The 21,937-nt window shown below is 35.0% G+C and overlaps 1 protein-coding gene across 7 annotated transcripts in view; it reads right to left on the bottom strand.

Moving 5' to 3' along the window:
* The window catches only part of ARHGAP21 (Rho GTPase activating protein 21), a 136,370-nt gene that overhangs the window by 60,744 nt on the left and 53,689 nt on the right, over positions 1-21,937 (bottom strand). For all 7 annotated transcript variants that reach the window (XM_045857686.1, XM_045857689.1, XM_045857693.1 and 4 more), the window contains exons 3-4: positions 21,344-21,523; positions 18,759-18,783 (exon numbers count right to left, since the gene is read on the bottom strand). In XM_045857686.1, the coding sequence (XP_045713642.1) occupies positions 18,759-18,783; positions 21,344-21,523 (205 nt within the window). The remainder of the gene's footprint in view (positions 1-18,758; positions 18,784-21,343; positions 21,524-21,937) is intronic.

Genomic DNA, 21,937 nt, shown 5'->3' with positions numbered 1-21,937 from the left:
TGCCGGAAGTCTCCTACCACTTTTTAATACTGCATTGTGCTAAGCTTTAAGCTATAATGATGAACAAGACATAGTACTTCCCCTTTAGGGATTCTGGTAGGAGAGAGACAAACAAAGAAGAGCACTATAGTACAAAAAGCATACAGTCCTGACAATGAGGAGCACATGATCACCCTGCAAGTCAAGTAATTCACAAATCCCTGTCTATAAAGCACCTGCAGTAACATTTACGGTGCTTGCTAAAAATCAGAGGGGTCCAATCAGAAATCTGCTGCATCAACAAGTTTTCCAGGTGAACCATACACCCACTAACACTTGAGGACAACTAACAGTTTCAGTAAAATAGAAGCCAGGAAAAGATTCACAGGTAAGAGGACATTTAAGCCAAATGACAAGTATCATGATAAGTACTCTGGGAGAACAAAAAGGTAGGCAGCGGTTCTCAAAGAGTAGTCCCCAGATGGACAGCATTGGTATCACCGGGGAATGAGGTAGAAATGCACATCTGTGAACTCCACCCCAGATCTACTGAAACAGAAACTCTAAGGTGTCTCCAATGCTCACTCCAGTTTGAGAACCCTAGAGCTGAACTTAAACAAGAATGTAACCGGTAACATGCGTGAAGTAATATAATACTCGTTAACAGCAGCACTAGGCAGAAAATGACTATATGTCAAATACAAAGGCTTTACAAGGACTGCGATATAAAACTGAATTTTCATCATGGTGTATCACAAAGGTGGCTCAAAAGAAGTTTCCCAGTAAAGGAATACTGATCAGTGGCTACCCTTACATATTTACCTATTTATACTGAAAAAAGTCCTCCTAACTACTGAACAGCTAACTCAACTACTAAAAAAGCAACAGGTTTAGTGAAAATTGCTTATTTTAAAAACCAGTAGACATAGATTCAAACCCTTGCCTTGTCACTTCATAGTCGAGTTGCAATTAACTTTTTTGCTTAAAGAAATCATTACTTTTTCTTCTATAAAATAAATAATTACTCTATGTTTTTATACTCCTCAAGGGTTTCTGTGAAGACTAAAAGAAAACAGGTAAAAGCACTCAGTATAGCAAATAACTGTGGTAATTTCTCAGTAGATGTATATTTCTGCTCTTCCTTGCATAGTGCTTAAATGAGGATGACTATCATGCTATTTTCATGTTCTCAAGAATTAAAATTTTGAATACTTATATGTCCAGATAACATGAAAACATTACGACTCCTTTTGTCCCTTCTGATGAGCTATGACAGATATGACAGACAGCTGTGATTGCTTTGTCCATAAGATTTTGGAGTAAAAAGACAACAAATATTAGTTAAATCCCTACTACACAGAAGAATGCCTAATTCTTAAAGTACTTAGGGACTAATTATATCTGCAACTTCAGTTTCAAGTGGTTTGCAGGGGAAATAAACCAAGATACCACACCCCCAGATGCACACATGGTTAAAGCAAACATAGCAACATGTAAATTGTTGAGTTAAGATGGATGGCATTTGTTTGCTGTACTTTGAAAATCATTTTTTGTTAAAAGCTGGGGGAATGTTCCTGTATGTGCCAGGCTTTACTTTCCTTCATAAGTTATCACTCGCTACCTAAAATTAGTTTTATATCCTTACACATTGGTTGTATGTCTCTCCCACTAAAATGAAGAGCGGGGACTTTGTCATGTTCCCTGATATCTGTGAGACCTACAACAATACCTGACACACAGCAGGCATTCAATAAGTAATTATTCAATTAATGAAAAAAATTTATTATCTAGTTTAAGTCTCACAAGTCTTCGAGATGGGCTTAGGATCCTAATATCACCATTGCACTAAGGAAAAAACAGAGACTAACTCTTTGTACTTGCAAAGAGACAGAGAAGGGATTTGAGCACAGGTTGGACTCCAAACATGGTGTTTCATGCAGCTTCAGAAGGAACTGAACTGCTTACTCATTTGTCAAGCTTTACTGAATACAAGTAGACAGTACACTTAACAATTAATTTGAAAGGATGCAAACACTGAATTCTGATCAAATTGGTAGTCAGGCTAGGTCCCTCTGTGGCCAACTTGCCATTTACCACAGCTGGCATAAGGAAAACTATCTATTTTCTCTTGGCTAGAGATATGAGGGTTTAATAAGTTTTGTTGTATCAAGTCATTGCTTTCAAGAAAAGAGTTATATAAGAAAAGAGAAGAAACATTTTTCTTATTAATGTCTTCTAGTCTACTGTATCCCAAAGGTGATAATACCAGACTTAGATTTAAAAATACAAAATGTCAATGACCATTAATGAATTCTATAATAAAAAGTTGACTGAGTAGCAATGTAATGACTTTTGAAAATTTTTGACAGAAAATTTCACTTACACAGAACAATTTGTATGTAGTCCAAAATAATTCGGTTCTAATTTCCATAAAGGAAATACTGATTTTGCAATGACTGCTTGTGTAAAAAATGACACTTTGCCATCGACAAATCTCTCAATATGCTATGCCTGAAAACATATGAATGGACTTAAAAAAGATATGGAATACACTAAAAAAAGAGGCCAATCCTATAGCAAGTCCTATTACACCTGCTGAGAGTTACACTTTTGATTCTTGCTTCCGGGCTTCCCTTTCTGGACTTTCTCCAAAATTCTGACTTGCTATTACTGCCCAGGTATTATTCAATTCCTCTGGACAATAGAAACATCTCCCACAGATATCTCTTAATTACAGGTAGGTTCACTAAGAAATACACTTCTCTTCAATTTCCATATTCTTTGACTCCAAGTCTTGAGTTAAAAACTTAGTTCCTGAACCTGAACAGTGTCTGTTTAATATTTGCTGCCTACAATTCTGCTAGAACTGGAAATCAATGATATCAAACTTATAGTATGTGTTATCCAATCTCTTATGTCTCTATTTTTGTAAGTCAACTTCTAGATATGCAAAACTAAAAGCCTGGTCCTGAATCCTGGCAATTCCCTAGGAAAAATGATTCCTCACGTCCCTGGATGATCATTTGGCAGAGTTCGATGGCTTTCCTGGCAATTCTTAGCATAAGCCTCTTTCAATTCTACATCTGCATTTTATAATTTCCCAATTTTTTGAAAACACATAGGACATGTTAAATACCTTATTCATGTGTCATTTCCTTGACCTTATCAAAAGAAAGGAAAATGCGTCCTTTTAGCACCCACATGTAACTAAATCTTTTTATATTTGAGAAAGGAAGTAAAAATCTTATATGGACAAAAATGGCTAAAATTATCAAATACAGAAAAATTCTCATTTTATGCTATTTAATGTAAAATTAGTAAAGACTTAAATAAGAAGACAAAAAGTATACATGAATTTACTTGAAGCTGAGTATTAGACTTTGAAATAAGAAAGCATGCACACACTTTTACATTATTATAAGTATAATCAGTTGGAGAAAAAATAACTTGAGTAACTGCCATCCAAACACTGGATGAAGACCTAGGTAGACATGATTTTTATTCTCCATATTGAGTATAATGGAGTAGGCCAGAGCGTGGTCATAGACCAAATTACATGGTTTAAAATCTCAGCTCTACCTCTTATTTTCCAAGTAGGATTTCCAGATTCTGCAGTTATTTGGTACATGCTTGTATTAAAAATTAGTTGTCTATCAGAAACTCAAATTTAATTGGGCCTCCTGTATTTTATCTGGTGACCCTATCACCAAGTGGTTTTAGACAAAGGATTTATTTATTCCTACCCAGTAAGGCTGCTGTATTAAAAGAGATAACCCATTAAAATGCTTACATAATGTCTCATACACTTACTACTATGCTAGTTGATGACAAACTTTCAGAAGGTTTGTATACAAATCAGGATGGTCAAGGTCAGAGTGCTCACCACACTGTAAGTGCTTGGTAAATACTGGCTCTAGGAGTATACGACCTTAACTGTCATATTATGGGCAAGTCTAGGAACACAGACCAAAGAAAAGGGACACTAAAGAAGGTGGAAAAGTGAGAAAGACTGTACTAAAAGATTTCCAGTAGCTGACAGGAACTACACATCTACCTCCCAAGGGACTAAAACCAGAGTGCTTCATCATTAGGCTGTGGGCTTTGTCAGTTAGAAAGATGATTTAAATCACTAATGGCCCTCCTCTTTGAAGAGTGCTAAAGTGAAAATAACCTGCAACATTTAAATTATTTCAAAATTAAAATACTAAGCATACAAAGCAAACAGATGAAAAGTGAATAGATTATTTTAAGAAATCACAAAACTTAAGCTATGCCAATTACAAAAAGGGCCCTGTAATGAGGATACATAGAATCCTAGATAAGCCTAGGTCAGGAATCCTAGAGTTCTGGGGACAAGAGAAATACATTTCTTAACAGATTGAAAAAATATATCCTTTACACAAAGAAATACTCACATTTTAGCCAAAAGTAAAGCAATAGAAAATAATGACTATCACTAAAATTTAGCTTTTTTTCCCCTTCTCTCTCAGAATTCTCAAACATGCTATTAATTTTTTTAATGGAACCACATTTTCTCTGCTTTTATTGTCAGTTATTTTTTAAAGTGTTCCATTTATTAAGTTCTTTGCTGCAGAAAAACAACTCTATCTACATATAAGAGAAGGAAGCTGAAATTAAACTATGCTTCACTGTGAGTGATAAATTAGCCTTGGAAAAGGTACACCCTCCGTAGAGGTGGAATGCTGAACAGGCACATCACATAATAGAATATTAGAGCTTCAGGCATTAATTATTTAAAGAAAATAAATTAAATAGCTTATTGAAATTAATACCTATTTTCAGACCAAAAATAATTGAAGCTGTAATGGAGATTAAAATAATATCAAAGTTGAGTCTCAACAATGACAAATGATCCTGACTTCTCTATGATGGATAATAGATTGCCACAGGGAATGGGGGGCATGTGAAAGAATTTATTGAGAAAAGTTAGGAATTAAGGATCCACTAAGGCAAAAAACTAACACAAGGAGTAACAAACACCAAATTCAGGCTTGTGATTACCTCTGGGGGAAAAGAATAGGGGAGAGTAGTATAAAGTATATATTTACAATCATTTATGTCTAGAGACAGGTAGGGAAGATGTGTATAAGATGCTTGGGGGAGAAATGCTGAAATGTTAAGATAACAAAGATAGATAGCAAGCATTTAGAACTTACATTTCCCCCCATATTTTCTGTTTGCCTTAAATATTTCATAACTATTTTTTTTATTGTTGAAAACAGGCTTCTAATTTTTATTCTAGGAGTTGGTTTGCTGACGGCACACAAAATGATCTTAAGAGTCTTAACAGACACATTGCCTAACATAAAACAATCTATGTATCAAATGACAAATATATCCTGATATGATAATTAAGTGGAATTCAATTTAATATGTGTCATATATTAGGTACTTTTTTCCTTTGGTGAAGGGCAGATGCTGTGAGAGGACACACACACACACACACACACACACACACGTGCGCGCGCGAGCGCGCGCACACACACACGCACGCACACAATCTGTCCAGAAAGTATCCAGCCACGTAATGTGAAAATAGAGGCATTTATTGAAGATACAAGATACAAGAAACATTGTACAACATTGTACGCGGGACAATGATGCCTCAGGTCCCTTCCAAGTAGGCATTTTGGGACTTCACATAGTTCTCCCAATTGTAATCAGCTACCCCACTGTATTTTCCTGAATTTCATTGACAGTCTGAAATCTCTTCCCTTTCAAAGATGATTTTAGTTTTGGGAAAAGCCAGAAGTTACAGGGTGCCAAATCTGAGCTGCTGGGGGGCTGAATCACCTGAGTGATTTGATGTTTTGCTAAAAAACTCTACACAAGATGTGATGCGTGAGCAGACATGTTGTCTTAATGAAGCTGCCCATTACCAGTTGCCCACAGCTGTGGCCTTTTGAATCATCCCAACAGTTTCCATGGAGGAATGTTCAAGCTTAACATAAAATTGGATGCAGATTTGTTGCTCTACTTGCTCAACCATTTTGAATGCAAAGGCCATACAGTACACATGCTCATGCAACAGCATCTATCACCCCCACTGACTAGTATAGTGAGGTCGTCGCTGCTCATGCATGCGCATTCTGGTCCACTCTCCTTGGGCATCTGATTACATCAATATCACACAAACCTTTCTCGTTTTATTAACAATGGCCGGACTTTTTTCTGGACAGACCTCATATATGCCAGCTTATTTCATCTAGGCACTCCCCAAAATTGCACTTAAGAGGCTCTCACTTCCAGGGTGATGGCTAGGACTTTAAATCTCCCAAGTCTCCAATCTGCAGCTCTAACAATTACCATGAGCTTCAGAACCAAAATTCCAATAATCTTTGTACACCTGCAGTACCACGTCACCTGTCAGGTCTCAATCACATTGTCTATTATAGGCAATCACATACCATCTCTCTACTCAATCTGACTTTCAAGTAATAACAAATAGGACAAAATAAAATAAGAAAATCTGTTTAAAAGCAGAACATGTTCTAACTTAATCATGATAAACTTTGTTTTGACCCTCACACATCTAATTTTTTGTGGAAAATGTCTAATACACAAAAGTAGAGAAAATAGCAGAATAAATCCTCAGGAACACAACTTAAGTAATTATGAAGGATCTGTCAATTTGTTTCATTTACACTACTCTTTATTTTCCTAAAAAAGTTCAAAGCAAATCCCAGATAGCATGTCTATTCATTCATAAATACTTTACATATTGAGCATACACCACTAACAAATAAGAATTTTACTTTTTTTTTTTTTTTTTTGGAAAGGCAAAAAAAAAATCCTCGATGGTTCTGTAGAGTATGTAATCTTCAGTTCAGGGTGGATAATATAAGTTTGACAACAAACTCACTCCTACTTTCAGCTTCCTAAATGCTCACCTAACATTAAGGAAAGGTGGTTAAGTCATGACATAGAGATGATCGTACCAACAGCTATGAAATAAATTTAGAAAGGTTTCACATGTAAAATCACAATAGTATATGTCCCTAAATTAAGTTCCCAACGAAATGTTCAGGCTACGTGTTCAAATTCAGTAAGTTCACATATGAAGGAGAGCATACCCTCCATCTCCAACACATAGAATAATGCCTGGCATATAGTAGATACTCAATAAATATCTACTGCTGGCTGGTTTGAATTACAGCCCTAGAAAACGCTAGCAGTAAAACTGCCCCAAACCAACTCAGAGATTTGTTTCAGGAACAAAGCCACTATTTTACAACTCATCTGTAAAATTTCCTTCAAGTAGTAAAAGGAAAATGCTGCCACTTAATAGTAATTTGAATATAATACCACTAGGTGTCAGACATGAATCAAAATTTTCTGGCATTATAAACTACTGGGCAACAAAGAATCTGGAAGGGTGTTATTCATTCAACAAATATTTATTGAGCTCTGACCATGCTGGCAGGTGCCAACTGTCCTACAATGAACAAAAGAGTCCTGGATCTGCCTTTTGGAGTACTTGAAGTGTTTCTCTCTAAAGTTTCAGGGAATTTCACAAACTGTATCATGCCTAGATTCATAGCCCTGTTATTTCTGTTGTGCTAGGTTTTAATTTCTCTGCAAACCCAGAAAAATCTGTCTTAGCACTCTAACCACCAGCAACTATCTTTCCATCTCCGACCTTATCGTGGCCCCACCACTTCACCCGTTAAACTTGCTCTTCAACTCTTCAAGACTTCCATTCCCTTTGGTCCCCCTATTCTCCAGCACTATCAGTTTCCCTACAGAAATCACTTTCTTTCTTACTAAGTTTATCCATGCACCAATATTTCAACAGAATTCCACAGCAACCTCAACTTCCTCTCCCCCTTGACCTTAAAAAACACTCAATGTGCCAATCTCCAACTGTGGAGAAGTCTAACCATATGCTGCCTGCTCTTGTCCTTGTTCCACTGCAGCTGAATAAAACTGTGTAACCCATTGATTTATAGTTTCCCAATTCAGCTATGTTCTTGACACTGCTCACTGAAGTCTCTTGCTTGCATTTTTTTTATTAGCCTCCCCAAGGCCATTTTTTTCACTGCTTTTAGAAAGAGGGAAAGGGAAAGAAAAGAAACATCGAAGCAAGAGAGAAGCATCAAAGACACCTGGATTTGGCACTGAATTTGCAACCTGGTATGTACCTTGATGAGGAATCGAACCTGCAACCCTTTGGCTACAGAACAATGATCCAACCAACTGAATCACACTGACCAGGGCTCTGGCTCACATTTTCATTTCCATTTCTTCAAGGTTGCCTCCTGGAACTTGCTATTCCATTCGGATTTCCTCCCACTATTTGGATAACCTTGTCTCTTTCTTAACTATCTCAATTGCTATATCCTCATTTTTTTTGTTTTAATTTTTGCTCATCCTTACCTCCTCTTGTCCTACCTGTCTCAGGTGATATTTTCCCTCCAGTATCGCGCAGTTAATGGCACCTCTATCTATCCACTCATTCCTGCCAGAAAAGCTCAGCGTAATCCTTCAGAAGTCACTCTTAACTGGCTACATATAATCCATTTCCAAGTTCTGCTTCCAAATCTGGGTATATATAACCTCTAATATCTCTGAGATCTGTTCTGGAATACTGCTTTTCTTTCTTCCTGATAAAATCTTATTCATCTTTCAAGAGCACAAAAAACCTCTCACCTGAAAACCCTTTCAGGTGGTTAGACAATTCCCTGTGCTGTGGTTCTGCAGCAACTGTACAATACATATCTCTATTTTTCCACTTACGTAATTATTTTATACTTTCATCCTTCACCAGAACAGGAGCTTCTTAGAGCCAGAGCCTGCATCATATCTGTTCATAAACTATGCATGCCAGGAACTGTTCTGGGTTTTAAAGAAAAAGGAATGAATCAAATAAACTTTCTGCTTTACATTCCAACCGAGACAGGCAAATGTTCAATAAGAAGTAAGTAGTGTAAGAGACAGTGATAAGTGCTACAGAGAATAATAAGCAGAGTGAGAAGGAAGGGAAAGTGAAAGGCAGAGCTGTAATATTACTTTTATGAAATGAGCAGGGAAGTCCTCCCTAACACATGACATTTGAACAACTCTCTAAAGGAAGTGAGATGAGAAGCCACATTGCTCCCTTCCCAGCAATTAGTTTAGTCAATTGCTCACAGCAGTGACTCAACAAATGTTTGCTGAGTGAATGAACAAACAACCGGAAGTATATTTCAAGACAATGTACTCTACAGTCATACTCAAATATTTCTATTCTGGTTTTACACCGGAGGCAAACAGTTATCAGTTAAACTTCGGAAGCGGAGACCATAAACTATTTATTACATTATATAAAAATTAACTTTTCATTACCTGGAAATATGAATCACATACTTTAAATGTAGTCCAGTCAGAGAGCAATCAGGAGAAAAAATGAAACTATGCAGCTAGTGGCGTGTGTTCAAGGTCTTAAGTTATGGAGCAGCTAGGAAAAGACAACTCACAATCACCTAATCACAGTCACCTCCGAACATTTCCTACAGAGAAGTTACTTCCAGAAGACAGTCTAGCCCAGTAATGCTCTGACCAGGTACTTTCCCTGATTTTTCATCTGTCTAGCCCTATCTGTTCAGTACCTCCACTTAGTTTTCTGAAATCCCAGACTGCATATTCCTTAATCCTTGAAGAGATTTGTTAAAATCGTATTATCTTCTTACTCTGACAAAGTAACTTTACTTAGTGTGGCTTTCAAAGTCTTAAATCTACTACAAAAAATTGGCTTTCTGACAAGGTCTACTTTAATCCAAACCGCCTTCATTTCAAGTTACTGTAAATATGGTTCCTGAGACTTTCAAAGAGGAATCAGAAAATTATTTTTTGCTTCCCATTTAATTTGACCACCTTACCGGTGTATTTTATAAAAATGATGCTCAAATTCCTACTGAAGTCCAGAAGTATCATGCTGTTGTTACTCTTGTCCAACTTAGCAGCTATGTGAAATAAGATTTCTAAATTTAAAAAGTGTCACTGACACTTTGTGTTAGAAGGTGACTGGTGGGAGAAAAATGAAAGAAAAGGAGAAAGGCAGCAGAGGTAGAAGTTTTTCCTCGACAGCAGAGGTGCAGATACTAACATGCAAACTTCTGCAGCTTTGGGAATAGTCATTTTGGAGCAGTACCAAGTCAAGGTGGCACCTCCCTTTATTTACTCACTCAACAAGTATTTGAGCTGTTACTGCATACCAGGGACATACTGGGCACTGAAAATTCAATAGTAAAAGCTTCCATCCTTAATGATCTTTGTCCTTGAAGTACTACACAAAAATATTTTTTTCATAAACATAATAAATAGTCTGAGTATGTAGGAAAATTGTACCTTACATATTGAAACAAACAATTTTGGACAAGAGATATAATCCCTCCCTTATGCTTCTGCTTTTCCCGTATCAGACTGGTGCTGCCACCACCACCTCCCAGAGATGGGTATTTCAGGAGGCAGAAAGTCTCTATTTGTTTACCACGTGGCGTGAGCAATTACTCGGGTGAACTGTCTCCAAAATATGAGTAGGGATTTTCCAGCAGAGAATTAGGAAAAGAGTTTATCTGCATCTTTCACTAATTGAAAAACATAAATCTACTTCATCTTATATAAAGGATCTTTTCAAATATGTGAAAACAGCTATCACTTTTCCCCCCAAGCAACACTTTTTCAAAAGAAAGCCTCAAGTTCTTTCAGTGTCTTCAAAAAATATGTTATCAGCCCTGTCTGTTGTACCTTGCTGGATTGAGCACAGGCTGTGAAACCAAACGGCTGCCAGTTCGATTCCCAGTTGTGGCACATGCCTGGGTTGCAGGCCATGACCCCCAGCAACCGCATATTGATGTTTCTCTCTCTCTTTCTCCCTCCCTTCCCTCTCTAAACATAAATAAATAAAATCTTTAAAAAAATAAATAAAAAGTAAATAAAATCTTTAAAAAAATACATATCATAGTTTCAAAATTTACATATAACCTTGTCATCATTGTCCTTCATATATGAGGCTCCCCAGTGTTTTAACCTTAATCAGAAGAAGACCCTACTGCCCACCTACACAATGGGGAGGAACAAAATAAGTGTACTGAAGTTAACTTGTCACTAGGAACATACAGAATCACTTATTATCTTTGTGTGTGTGTACGTGTATATAGTGTGTATATATACAACCTTATACAGTTTTACATTAGGAAACATTGCCCACAATAGCAAACTACAAATAGCTTGGTGGTTTTATTATAATTACATTCATAAGATTACTTAAAAGCATTTTAATAAGGCAAATTCATAAGCAGGTGCTCATCCAAGAAAATATCAATGTACAGGAGAATTGAGCTAGTATAAAGAAATGCTTAATTTATAATAGAACCACAGACAAATATACACAGGTATGCTTAGCTACCAAAAAATTATACCCCAAAATACTACTAATATCAATAATATAACATATGTCCAGGGTAGTGAATACGAGCTTCCATTTTAAGGGCTTCTCCAACCAGCAGGCAGAAGAAAAAGCCCAAAGCCTGCCCAGTTAGGACTTTATTAGGAGACTCTCCCCACACTTATGAGCAAGGTAAATGGAAATAAAGCTCCTGTCCTTGGTGGCTACCTTGGCACTATGCAAAATAGGAAAGGGAGGAGGGGAGAAAGGAAAGACCAATCTCTAAGACATGACTATAGGCCAAACTTTACGTGGATATGTAACCCAAATCAAGTAACAGCCTGGCTCTGGATAAAAGCAAATACCAATCAACTTCAAAATATTTCCAGTAGTAAGTTTTGAAGGTCAACAAACATCAAATAGTCAAATATACACAGCAAATAAAAACCCACTCTAAACTAGAACAGGCAAGAAAAACACCAAAAAAGAAACAAATTCACAAATTCTCCTGATAATGGAATTAGCAGACAGATTATAAAACAACTCTGTTTACCATCTTTGAAGAAATTTGAAAAATATCCTAAGAACAGTAAAGAGAAAACTGTAAGAAGTGATCAAGCTCATTTGGTGTAGTACTCTAGAGGAGTTATAAAAACAAAAATGTAAAACTCAAATAGCTAAGAAGAAAATTATCAAAATATACTGGAAGAAGTTATCTAAAATGTAGCCTCTAAAATAGAGAATTTAGGAACCATGGGGGATAGAGGAAAAAAAAAAACTAAAATAAGTTTGTGACCCTAGAAGAATTAAAGAGAGCACTGGGGTTACAAAGGGACAGAGAGGCTAGATGAAAATTTTCTAGAGCTGGTGACAGACACCCATCCACAGACACAAGAAGCTCAAATGAATCCCAAATAAGAAAAATGAAAATAAGTTCTCACCTAGACTCATCATTATTAAATAGCCCAAACCCAAAGACATAAAGAAAATCTTACCAGCAGATATTTTACAAGTTTGCCTTCAAAGAACCAATAAATCAAAATATGAATGCTTACTAACAAGAATAGAAGCCAAGAGAGTGAAATATTATCTTCTTCAATGTGCTGAAAGAAAATATCAATGTACAATTCTTGTAGCAGCAATAATATCTTTCAAAAATGAGGGCAAAAGAGACCTTTCAGAAAAAACAAAAGCTGAAAGCATTGCAACACAACATAAAGGTAACATGTAGGTAGGAGGGAGACAAGTACGGCTAATAACATGTCCTAAGACCCTTATATTGTTTCAGAAGAATAAAATATTAGTTAGTATTACACTTTAATAAGTTTACATATTATAATTTCTAGGAAAACCACTAAACGAATGGCTATATTTAATCTCAAAAAGAGAAAAAAGAACAGAAATATAAGAAGTTCAAAACAAAACAGAAGTAGAAATTTCAAAATAAATTAGGAGCTTAAACAATAAATAATTATATTAAATGTAAATATACAAAAATTTCCAAACCTAACTTTGAAATAAAAGAAAATATATGCAAGTCATAGATCTGATAATGGTTTAGTATCAAGAACACTTACGATTCAAAAACAAAAAGACAAACAATCTAGTTTTTAAAATGGGCAATGAACTTGAATAAACACTTCTGCAAAGAAAATATACAAATGGAGAACAAACACAGGAAAAGACAGTCAACCCCATTAGTTTTTAAGGAAATGGAGAGCAAAACCACAATGAGATATCACTTCATATTCACTACGTTCACTATAATACAAAAACAAAAACTAACAGTCATTGATGAGGATGTAAAGAAATCAGGACTCTCAAACATTGCTGGTGGGAATGTAAAATGATGCAGTTGTTGTGGAAAACAATTTGGCATTTCCTCAAAATGTTAAACATAGAGTTATCGCATAGTACAGCAATTCCATTCCTAGACATATACCCCAAAGATCTGAAAACAGAGACTCTTTAACTAATGCGTGTTTATACATGTTCACAGCAACACTAATCACAATAGAAAGGTGGGGAAAGCCCAAATGTCCATCTATAAATGAATGAATAAACAAATGTGGTATATACATGCAATGGAATTATTATTCATCCATAAAAAGAAAAAAGTACTGATACATGGCACATACAGAGAAACCTCAAAAACATTATAAAAGTGGAAAAAACCATACAAAGGAAGGTTATAGAACTGGGCAGGTAGCTCAGTTGGTTAGAGCATTGTACTAATACACGAAGGTTGCAGGTTTGATCCCTGGTCAGGGCACTTACAAGAACCAAGCAATAAATAAGTGGAACAAAAATCAATGTCTCTCTCTCTTTCCCCCTCTTTCTAAAATCTATTTTTAATTGACAAAAAAAAAAAAATAGGTTAGTAATGAATGATTCCATTTATATGAAATTATCCATAATAAGTCCCTATGGATAGAAAACAGATTGGTGGTTGCCAAGGACTTAGGAGAGAATACTGAACAACTGCTTAACAGGCATGGGTTTCCTTTCAGGGGGATGCAGTGTTTGGGAACCACACGGAGGTGGCAGATGCACAACACTGCACATAGGTCCTTTAATTCTGTACTAGCTGCCACTGAATTGTTCACTTTGAAATAGCAAATTTGATGTTATATGGATTCCACCAATGATAGAAATGTTAATGGAACTGATCCATAATGCTGAGTGTATTACCATATATGGATGCACCTCAATTTGGTTATCTATTCATTACATTGATGAATATTTAGGTTGAATCCCATGTTTATTTATATGAATAAAACAGCTATGAACATGCCTGTATAAATATTTTTTCCAGACAATGTTTCATTTATCTTTAGTAAATTCCTATGAGTGCCCTTATCATTTCATAAAACTAAGTGAAAAACAATACCAAAAAGTTAGGTATCAAAATTATAACTGACTCAAAAATGTAAATCAATTACAAATAATAAAGTAATAATGCTTTATCCTTAAGCTCAACAGACTAACACCAACAGGACATTGTTCAATTAAAAGATAAAGAAGAAACTTTAAGAACAAGTATTAAATGCTAATTACTACATTAACCAAATTGTATCTAGAAATTGAATTAAGGATTTTTTAGCACTCCTTCCCCTTCAAGGGGACACAGTCATCTTTCTTACAGGTTTTCAAGAGTGAATCATGTGAGAAGAAAGAACTCTCTGAGAAGCCATAGCAGAAATTGATAGAAAAGTCTAGAACCAGATTGCCTGAGTTCATAGTTCCACACTGCCATTTGCTAGTCATATAAAAACTGTGTGCTCCAGTTTCCTCCCCTAAGAATAGAAGTAATAATATCTGCCTCCTAACCCCAGAAAGTTGTTGAGAGGATTAAATACATCAGTTCATGGAAGTCTTAGTACACTGCCTGACACAGTGGTAGTAAACTGCCACCACGCTATCACCATCATTACCATCAACCACCAACATTGTTACCATCATCACTATCACCACCAACCACCACCACCACCTCCATCATCATCATCATTCCTACTTCTTCATCATCATCATCATCATCATCATCATCACCATCCCTACTTCCTAAAATATGTTCAAGACGACTTTAGACACCTATGGTTATTCTAAAACATACTAAAAATTCATAAAAATATGCCACTAATGAGAATATTTACCTAACTACCTGAGGAACACAAATAGTTTAAACTATCAATACAGTTAAAAATGGATCCTAAATGGCTCACTCAATAATCCTTTCCAAAGACATCAGAAGAGATCCATGGAGCTCAGTTAGTACTGCTGTATTTAGATGACAGATGATTCTGATACTGTACCACTACACCGTAGACTTAAACCTGCCCATAATAAAAATATCTTCTCACAACAAATTTTTATGTCCATATTTTAGTGCAATATTAATTTGAGGGAATAGATTTTTAACCTGTTAATGAAAACTAATGGCTTAAAATATACCCACTTTTCTCAGCTTAACAGAATTTACCTCTTTATTAAAATGAAGAACATCTGATTTCTAAACACAGTGGGTACTGTACATCTGGTATAAAATGATGAAGTAGGCCAATCAGATTTCTCTCTCAGGAATTTGTATGTATTATAATTACAGGGGAAGAAAAAAAAGATACAGTAAGGACTATACCTTATATAAAGTCAGCTCAGGAGAAAATCATGTATAATAAAAATAAACTGAAAGTCATTTCAATCATCCTACAAATAACAGAGTCTGAGTTTTTATAAGATCAAAAGCCAAGATTTTGTGTTGTTACTCTGTATTTAGTAGCTTCCTAGGTCCCAGTTCTAGTGTCTGTGGTTCCCTGGGTTTCCTTGACTTGACTTTGATTTTGGAAATGCCCTGTTGGTTTTGAGAATAAACAGATCTTTCCTGAAGTGGTCTGAGGGAGTTTCTAATTCCTGCCACTGAAAGAGATTTGGTTATTAAAAAACTCTAATAGGCTATGGAATTGTTTATTCAGAAAAAAATGCAATTAACAAAATATAAAGTTTTACTACTGAGAAAATTTATAGAATCCCCAGTTACTTTTTGTTTGTACTATTAAAATGCTTGAATATAAATTTTAAAGCCAAAGTAAAAATCCAATAGTTACTTAAGCAGCTAACAAATGACATAACATTTCAGAATAGCAATTTTCAACTTGTGTGCTACAAGAATTTTTAAAGCATGCAATACCTGGATATTTAGTCAGGGGCACTGACCTCTTTTCCCTTAGACTGTCAAAGAAACAAATGACAATAGCCAACACAACAACAGCCAGCCGGTGTAAATGAATCAATGTAACACTTTTTTTTTTTGGGGGGGGGGGTCAGGTCAGCAAAAAACATTATTTTTTGATGTGTTACAGAATTTTAGTAATGAATTTATGTATGCCATGAAATGAAAAAGGTTCAAAATCACTGTTTTAGAACACTGATATATCCCTATGAATAAACAGAGAAAATTTTTGCTCATGGAAGAATAAAAAATAATAGTAATTATAAACTTTCAATTATTTCTATTTTGATTATGAGTATTTGCTCCATACATTTAAGAACAACAGGTTGTCAACAAACAGCAATTATCCACAAGCAAATATTATCACCAAAAAATATTTTTCTACCCTACTGGCTTTTTTCTGTTGTAAATGTTATTTACATTACTGTGCAAAAAACTAACCAACAGAAATGAAAAAGAAATTTTTAAAAACAAGAAAGTTATATAGGATATAAGAAACAATGGAAAACTGGGTAAGGAGAAGAATCAGAAAATTAAGTGGCAGAGACTCCCCTCTATTGCCAAAAAGAAAGAATACCAAAACAAAACCTTTCCATTGTTTCACAGAATTCTGGCATTTTAAGAGGATCTCTGAAAAGTTTGAATGCACTCCTGGCAATTATTGTCTCTCCAGTGGTTCTTGGCTTTGACTTGGATCATCACACCGGAGGCTGGGATTCTATCTAATTAAAACAAGATTCACATAAAAGGATTTCGTAATCTCAGTATGTTTGAAAATTTATTTTAAAAGATGAGACTATTAAAAATAATAATGTGTTTCAATTAAAATAATAAATTACATGTAGCCTGTCTCTAAATAGGTTACATTCTGAAACCAGACCTGTTAAGAACTGTGCACAAGTGAGAAGTTTTTCTCACACAGAGTACGATCCAGTGGTTGGTCAGTTTGGTTAGCACAGTATATTACAGGTGCTATACTTTAGCTCAGCAGGGCTCTGTGCACAAGCTAGAGCAAAGCAGGGCATGCATTTATGGGTACTGTGTATTTTCACCTATTTTAAGTGTATAATGTTTCCATAATGCATAAATTGTGAAACTCCCATTTCAGTAAAGATACTGCTTTCAAGAAGAACCTTTCTATCATTCCATAAAGTTCCCAATGCCCCTTTGCTCTCAGTCCTCAGTACTCTGCTGGTCCTGGGCAATCACTAATCTGCTTTCTGTCACTGTAGATTAGTTTTGTCTCTTCTAGAATTTCTTCTGAATGGAATAATACAATATATACTTTTTGTGCCTTTCACTGGGCACAATATTTTTGAGATTCACTACATTGTATGTATAGGTACTAATAATACTATCTTCTTTTTTGCTGAGTAGTTTTCCCTTTTATGGATATACTACAAATTGTTCACCCATTCACCTGCTGATGAACCTTTGTAATACTGATATAAGACTTAAAACCTAGGAATAGTTATTTTAAGGGTTAAAATGAGAGAAAATAATTTCTTTCAGCACTATCGAAAGTAATCTGAAAGTGTAGGGCCAAGTAGGACCTTTCATAGTTGTCACTGTTGTGCAAGATGGGCCACTCCTGCGTCACCATCTGTCAGGCACCAGGGTTCAGGATGAAGTCCAAACGTTACTTGGCATGGGTTAGAAATATGCATTAGTGAGGAAAGGGAAAATTTACAAAACCAGGATCAGCAAGAGAAAAGAGGCCACAGGTTCTCTATCTTCCCATCATCCTAAAGAACACAGTGTGCTGATGCCTGGACAACCTCCTGGATACACAGCCTCCATGGTCTCATTCCTATCATGTGCGCATCTTCAGTGGGAGAAATATGCTTCTAATATATGTAGAAGGACATAGTTAGAAAACTTTACACAGATGATTATACTAGTATATTCTTGCTAAAAATGCATAAATTCAAACTAATGATGAGAAACTATCAGACAAACCCCAACAGAAGGGCATTTTACAAAATACTTGACCTGTACTCTTCAAAAGTATCAGAGACATGAAATACAGGAAGATGAGACACTGGAGTGACTAAGGGACATGACAAGTGAATGTGACACAGAATCCTGGGACAGAAAAAGGACACTAGTAGAAACACTGGTAAAATTCCAAATAAAGTCTGTAATTTAGGTAATAGTATCATACCGATGCTAATTTCTTAGCTTTGTTAAGTATACCATGATTATATAAGTGTTTAACATTAGGGGAAGTATATATGAAAATTCCTTTATACATATTGTGGCAACTTTTTTAAGTCTAAAATTACAAGTTTTTAAAATGGGTTTTTTAATTGCATCTAAATTATAACTTAAAAAGTTCATATAAAATTAAAACAAAAATAAATGTGAGTTAGAATACTAATTGAATAATAATAATGTCAGAATTACTTTCCTCAAAATCATGACATATTCCCCCCATAAACACTAACATGTAATTAACAATAAAATCATCACTTGTTCAAATTATGAGACAATGAATTCATAAAACTTTGAAATCTATAGTAAAAATACTTAATTTCTATGACTATCACTTCTAAGAATTGTTATATATTTTAACTCCAAAAACTGTATAATCTTATTTAGTATTAAAGGACAGAAACAAATGAATAGAAAAATACTCAGAGAAAAATTGAAACTTTTATAGCATACCTCCTCTGTTGCCATTTTCTTCATCCTATGAAATAAAAAACACATATCCATATATGAATACATATTTATAAACCCTTGCTATAAATTGTAGCAAGGCTCAATTAAATTCAAACTGCCCTCCCCCAAATGTGCCAATTACAATCTCACTAACAGTGCCTTTTGCCAGAATGATGGGTCTTCATAAAGAGAGACAGGAAGAGTATGGCTGAAACCAACTTAGAAGGAAGACATCAGGAGTTCAGTTTCTGACACTGAGTGTGGAGACACCCACAGTCAAGGTGTCAAAAGCAGGTAGCTGGACAGATGAATCGACAGCTGGGGAGAGAGAGGGCCAGGCTAGTCATCCCTTACTATACTATCCTTTCAAAAAATGTGCCTTTAGGGTCTATTACAGGACCCAGAACTATCTTTATATAAATTGAGTGGCTCTAAAATACTATTTATTTAGTTTCTTATATTCCATTTTGAGGTTTATCTATTTGTTACCAGGCTTCACTTATTGTTACCAGGCTGTCCTGCTGCTATTTACCCACTTCTACCTGGGAAATAAGAAAAGCAACTTCGAAAAACTAGTATACAAATACATTTATTCAAACATTTGTTGAGCCCCTTATATGAAAGCTACAACCTACTATAGAAAAAAAAAAGACATTTAGTAAAGGGCTGATAATTTATTATACAACTTTGACCTTTATTTTGGATGCTCAAATATACAGGGCGGGACAAAAATAGGTTTACATTTGTGAGTAGGCAAAACACAGTTTATTCTTGTGTTACTAGTCATTAATTATTGTATTATTTTCTACATGAATTAAACCTACTTTTGTCCCAGTTGCATATATTTTTTCTAGTTATAAGCTTTGTTCTGAGACTGGTAAGGTTGCTGGCTAAGTGACATAATTAAGACATTATTATATAAATTGCACATTTTCTGAAAGCTATACAATAAATTTTAAAAATCTCCTTTAAAATGAATGAACAAAATTTCATAATTAAAAAGGAAACAATTTCAATACATGTATTTTCCATGTAAAATGTATAAGACAGACCTATTTGCAAATATACCTCAGTTACATAATCTTGGCATTAACCCCTAAGGTTTACTGATTACTCTATACCAACTCCTGTACTAAGTGTTTTACACATATTATATCATTTAGACAACAAAAAAATCTGTGAGGAAGATACCATGATTGTCTGTCAGGTGACTGACCCAAGGTCATAGAGCCATCAAGGGGCAGACATGGGATGCAAACTCAGGCTCTTTTGACTCTGCTGTTAGCAATTATACTGTGTTACTAAAACTTCGAGAAGTGTTTTCCAATACCGAAGTAATAATAATAATGCATTGTTAACCTGTGTTTGGTAAAATTCTTATGAAATTATACTAACAATATGTTCATCATGACCAAAAGCTCTTCTTCAAAACAAAACAAAGTAAAAAGACAAAAACAGATTCAGTCTTAATATGGACTTAAAGGACGGGACTCCTAAATTAGCAAGTGCTCTCACAGGTGCCCTAATACATAAGGAATATTATGTTAGACATTGTAGGATAAACAGATTCTCAGAAAATCCAGTTCAGTAAATTTACAGACATTTCAGGAACCCCAAAATGGTAAATTTTAATCCCCAAAGTAGCAATTGTTCATAACTCTTAAAAACTATTCAGCACTTTAAAAAGGTTACCCTTTCAGACTTTTACTGGAAAGATATAATAAAGAGTGTGGTCTCCAGAAGCTATTTGACACTATGTTTTAAAAGACAGCCTTGGAGTCATAGAAATTTTGAGTTAGAAAGGGTTTTCTAATCTTCTCATTTAATTCCCTCAAATTAAAATGGATATGTAGAAGACAAAAGAAGTTAAGGGGCTTGGCCAAAGTCTCACAACTCTTACAAATATCATTCTTTCTTATACTGTTGTACAACAGCTAAGTATTAGGCATTCATGTTGGCAAGTTAAAATCCTACGTCCACGACTTACTCACTGCGTGACTCAAGCCAGTTTCCAGTTACGTTATATAGGGCTAATAACAAATGAGGTAACGCTCATAAAGAATGGTAAGGAACACAGAGCACACACTCAGGGTGTCAGCCGCCATTATAATTATCCCATGCTGCCCCTCACTAGCCCATGTTAGTATATATAGTGAAGCATGTAAGTGTAATTCAGTCTGGTAAGAAGCTATGTTTACAATTTCTGGTTTGCCATTATATTACATATTTTAAAGTCAGGTATTATTCTAATCCCAGTAACTTTTTATAACTGCCAGAATATTTTAATCAACAATTTCCTCTGTATTCCTCACCAGCCTTCTAGATAGTAGAAAAATGGCTACAGGATGGAAAAAGTAGAATGGTTCAGAATTAGAAATACTTAAAAAAAAAAGACTTGGAGTTAATAACCTTTCAGAGAAAATTAAAATTTCTGTTCTAGAAGGTAGAAAAATACTTAAAGGAATATAATAAAAATGAAAATATAACACCTCTAAGATAGAAAGAATAAGGGGACAATGAGAGGAAGACAAGAAAGAGATAGGAATAGCTTTGTTTTTGTTTTAAGTTACTTTAATTATTTCTCTTACCTTATATGAAAACTGAATTGCAGACTCTGGAGGATAAACAATAAAATGCCTTAATGTAAAACCAAAACCTTGAGATGTTCTTTTCAACATAACTGTTTTGGGACCTGGCCAGGAGAATGTTTCATCTTCAGATGGTGATACATTTTCACTTTGTTCTTTTCCATCCTTCCTTTTTGATACCTAAAATGAAAAGATACTGAAATGTTAACTACTAACACAATGTAATTCCTCACTTAGAAAAAGTTAAATATAAAAATATAATACCTGAGGGCGGATATGATCTTAATGGAGAAAGAGAACCATATTCTGGTGCAGGAACTATACATATTAGCACAAATTATGCAGAGTATCAAAAACCATTTGTTTTCTAGAAAGAGGTGCTATGAAAAGGTAATCAGAAGAAAGAATTCTTGGAAATTAGAAATTCAACAGCTAAAATTTAAATTCAATGGAGAAATGAAAGATAACACCAAGAAAATCATGTAGAGCACTAAGGACCAAGAAGCTATAAACAAAGAGACATGAAACTCTTACCAAGTAGGAGTACTAGAGCTATTGTTACCAGATAGTCCAACAGCAACTTAGGATATTAGC

This window comes from Phyllostomus hastatus, unplaced genomic scaffold, assembly GCF_019186645.2.
Source record: "Phyllostomus hastatus isolate PE091 unplaced genomic scaffold, TTU_PhHast_1.1 phas_scaffold_1674, whole genome shotgun sequence".
Classification (NCBI taxonomy): domain Eukaryota; kingdom Metazoa; phylum Chordata; class Mammalia; order Chiroptera; family Phyllostomidae; genus Phyllostomus; species Phyllostomus hastatus.
Note: the sequence above shows the minus strand (reverse complement) of the source record. Positions and strands in the feature narration are given on the sequence as shown.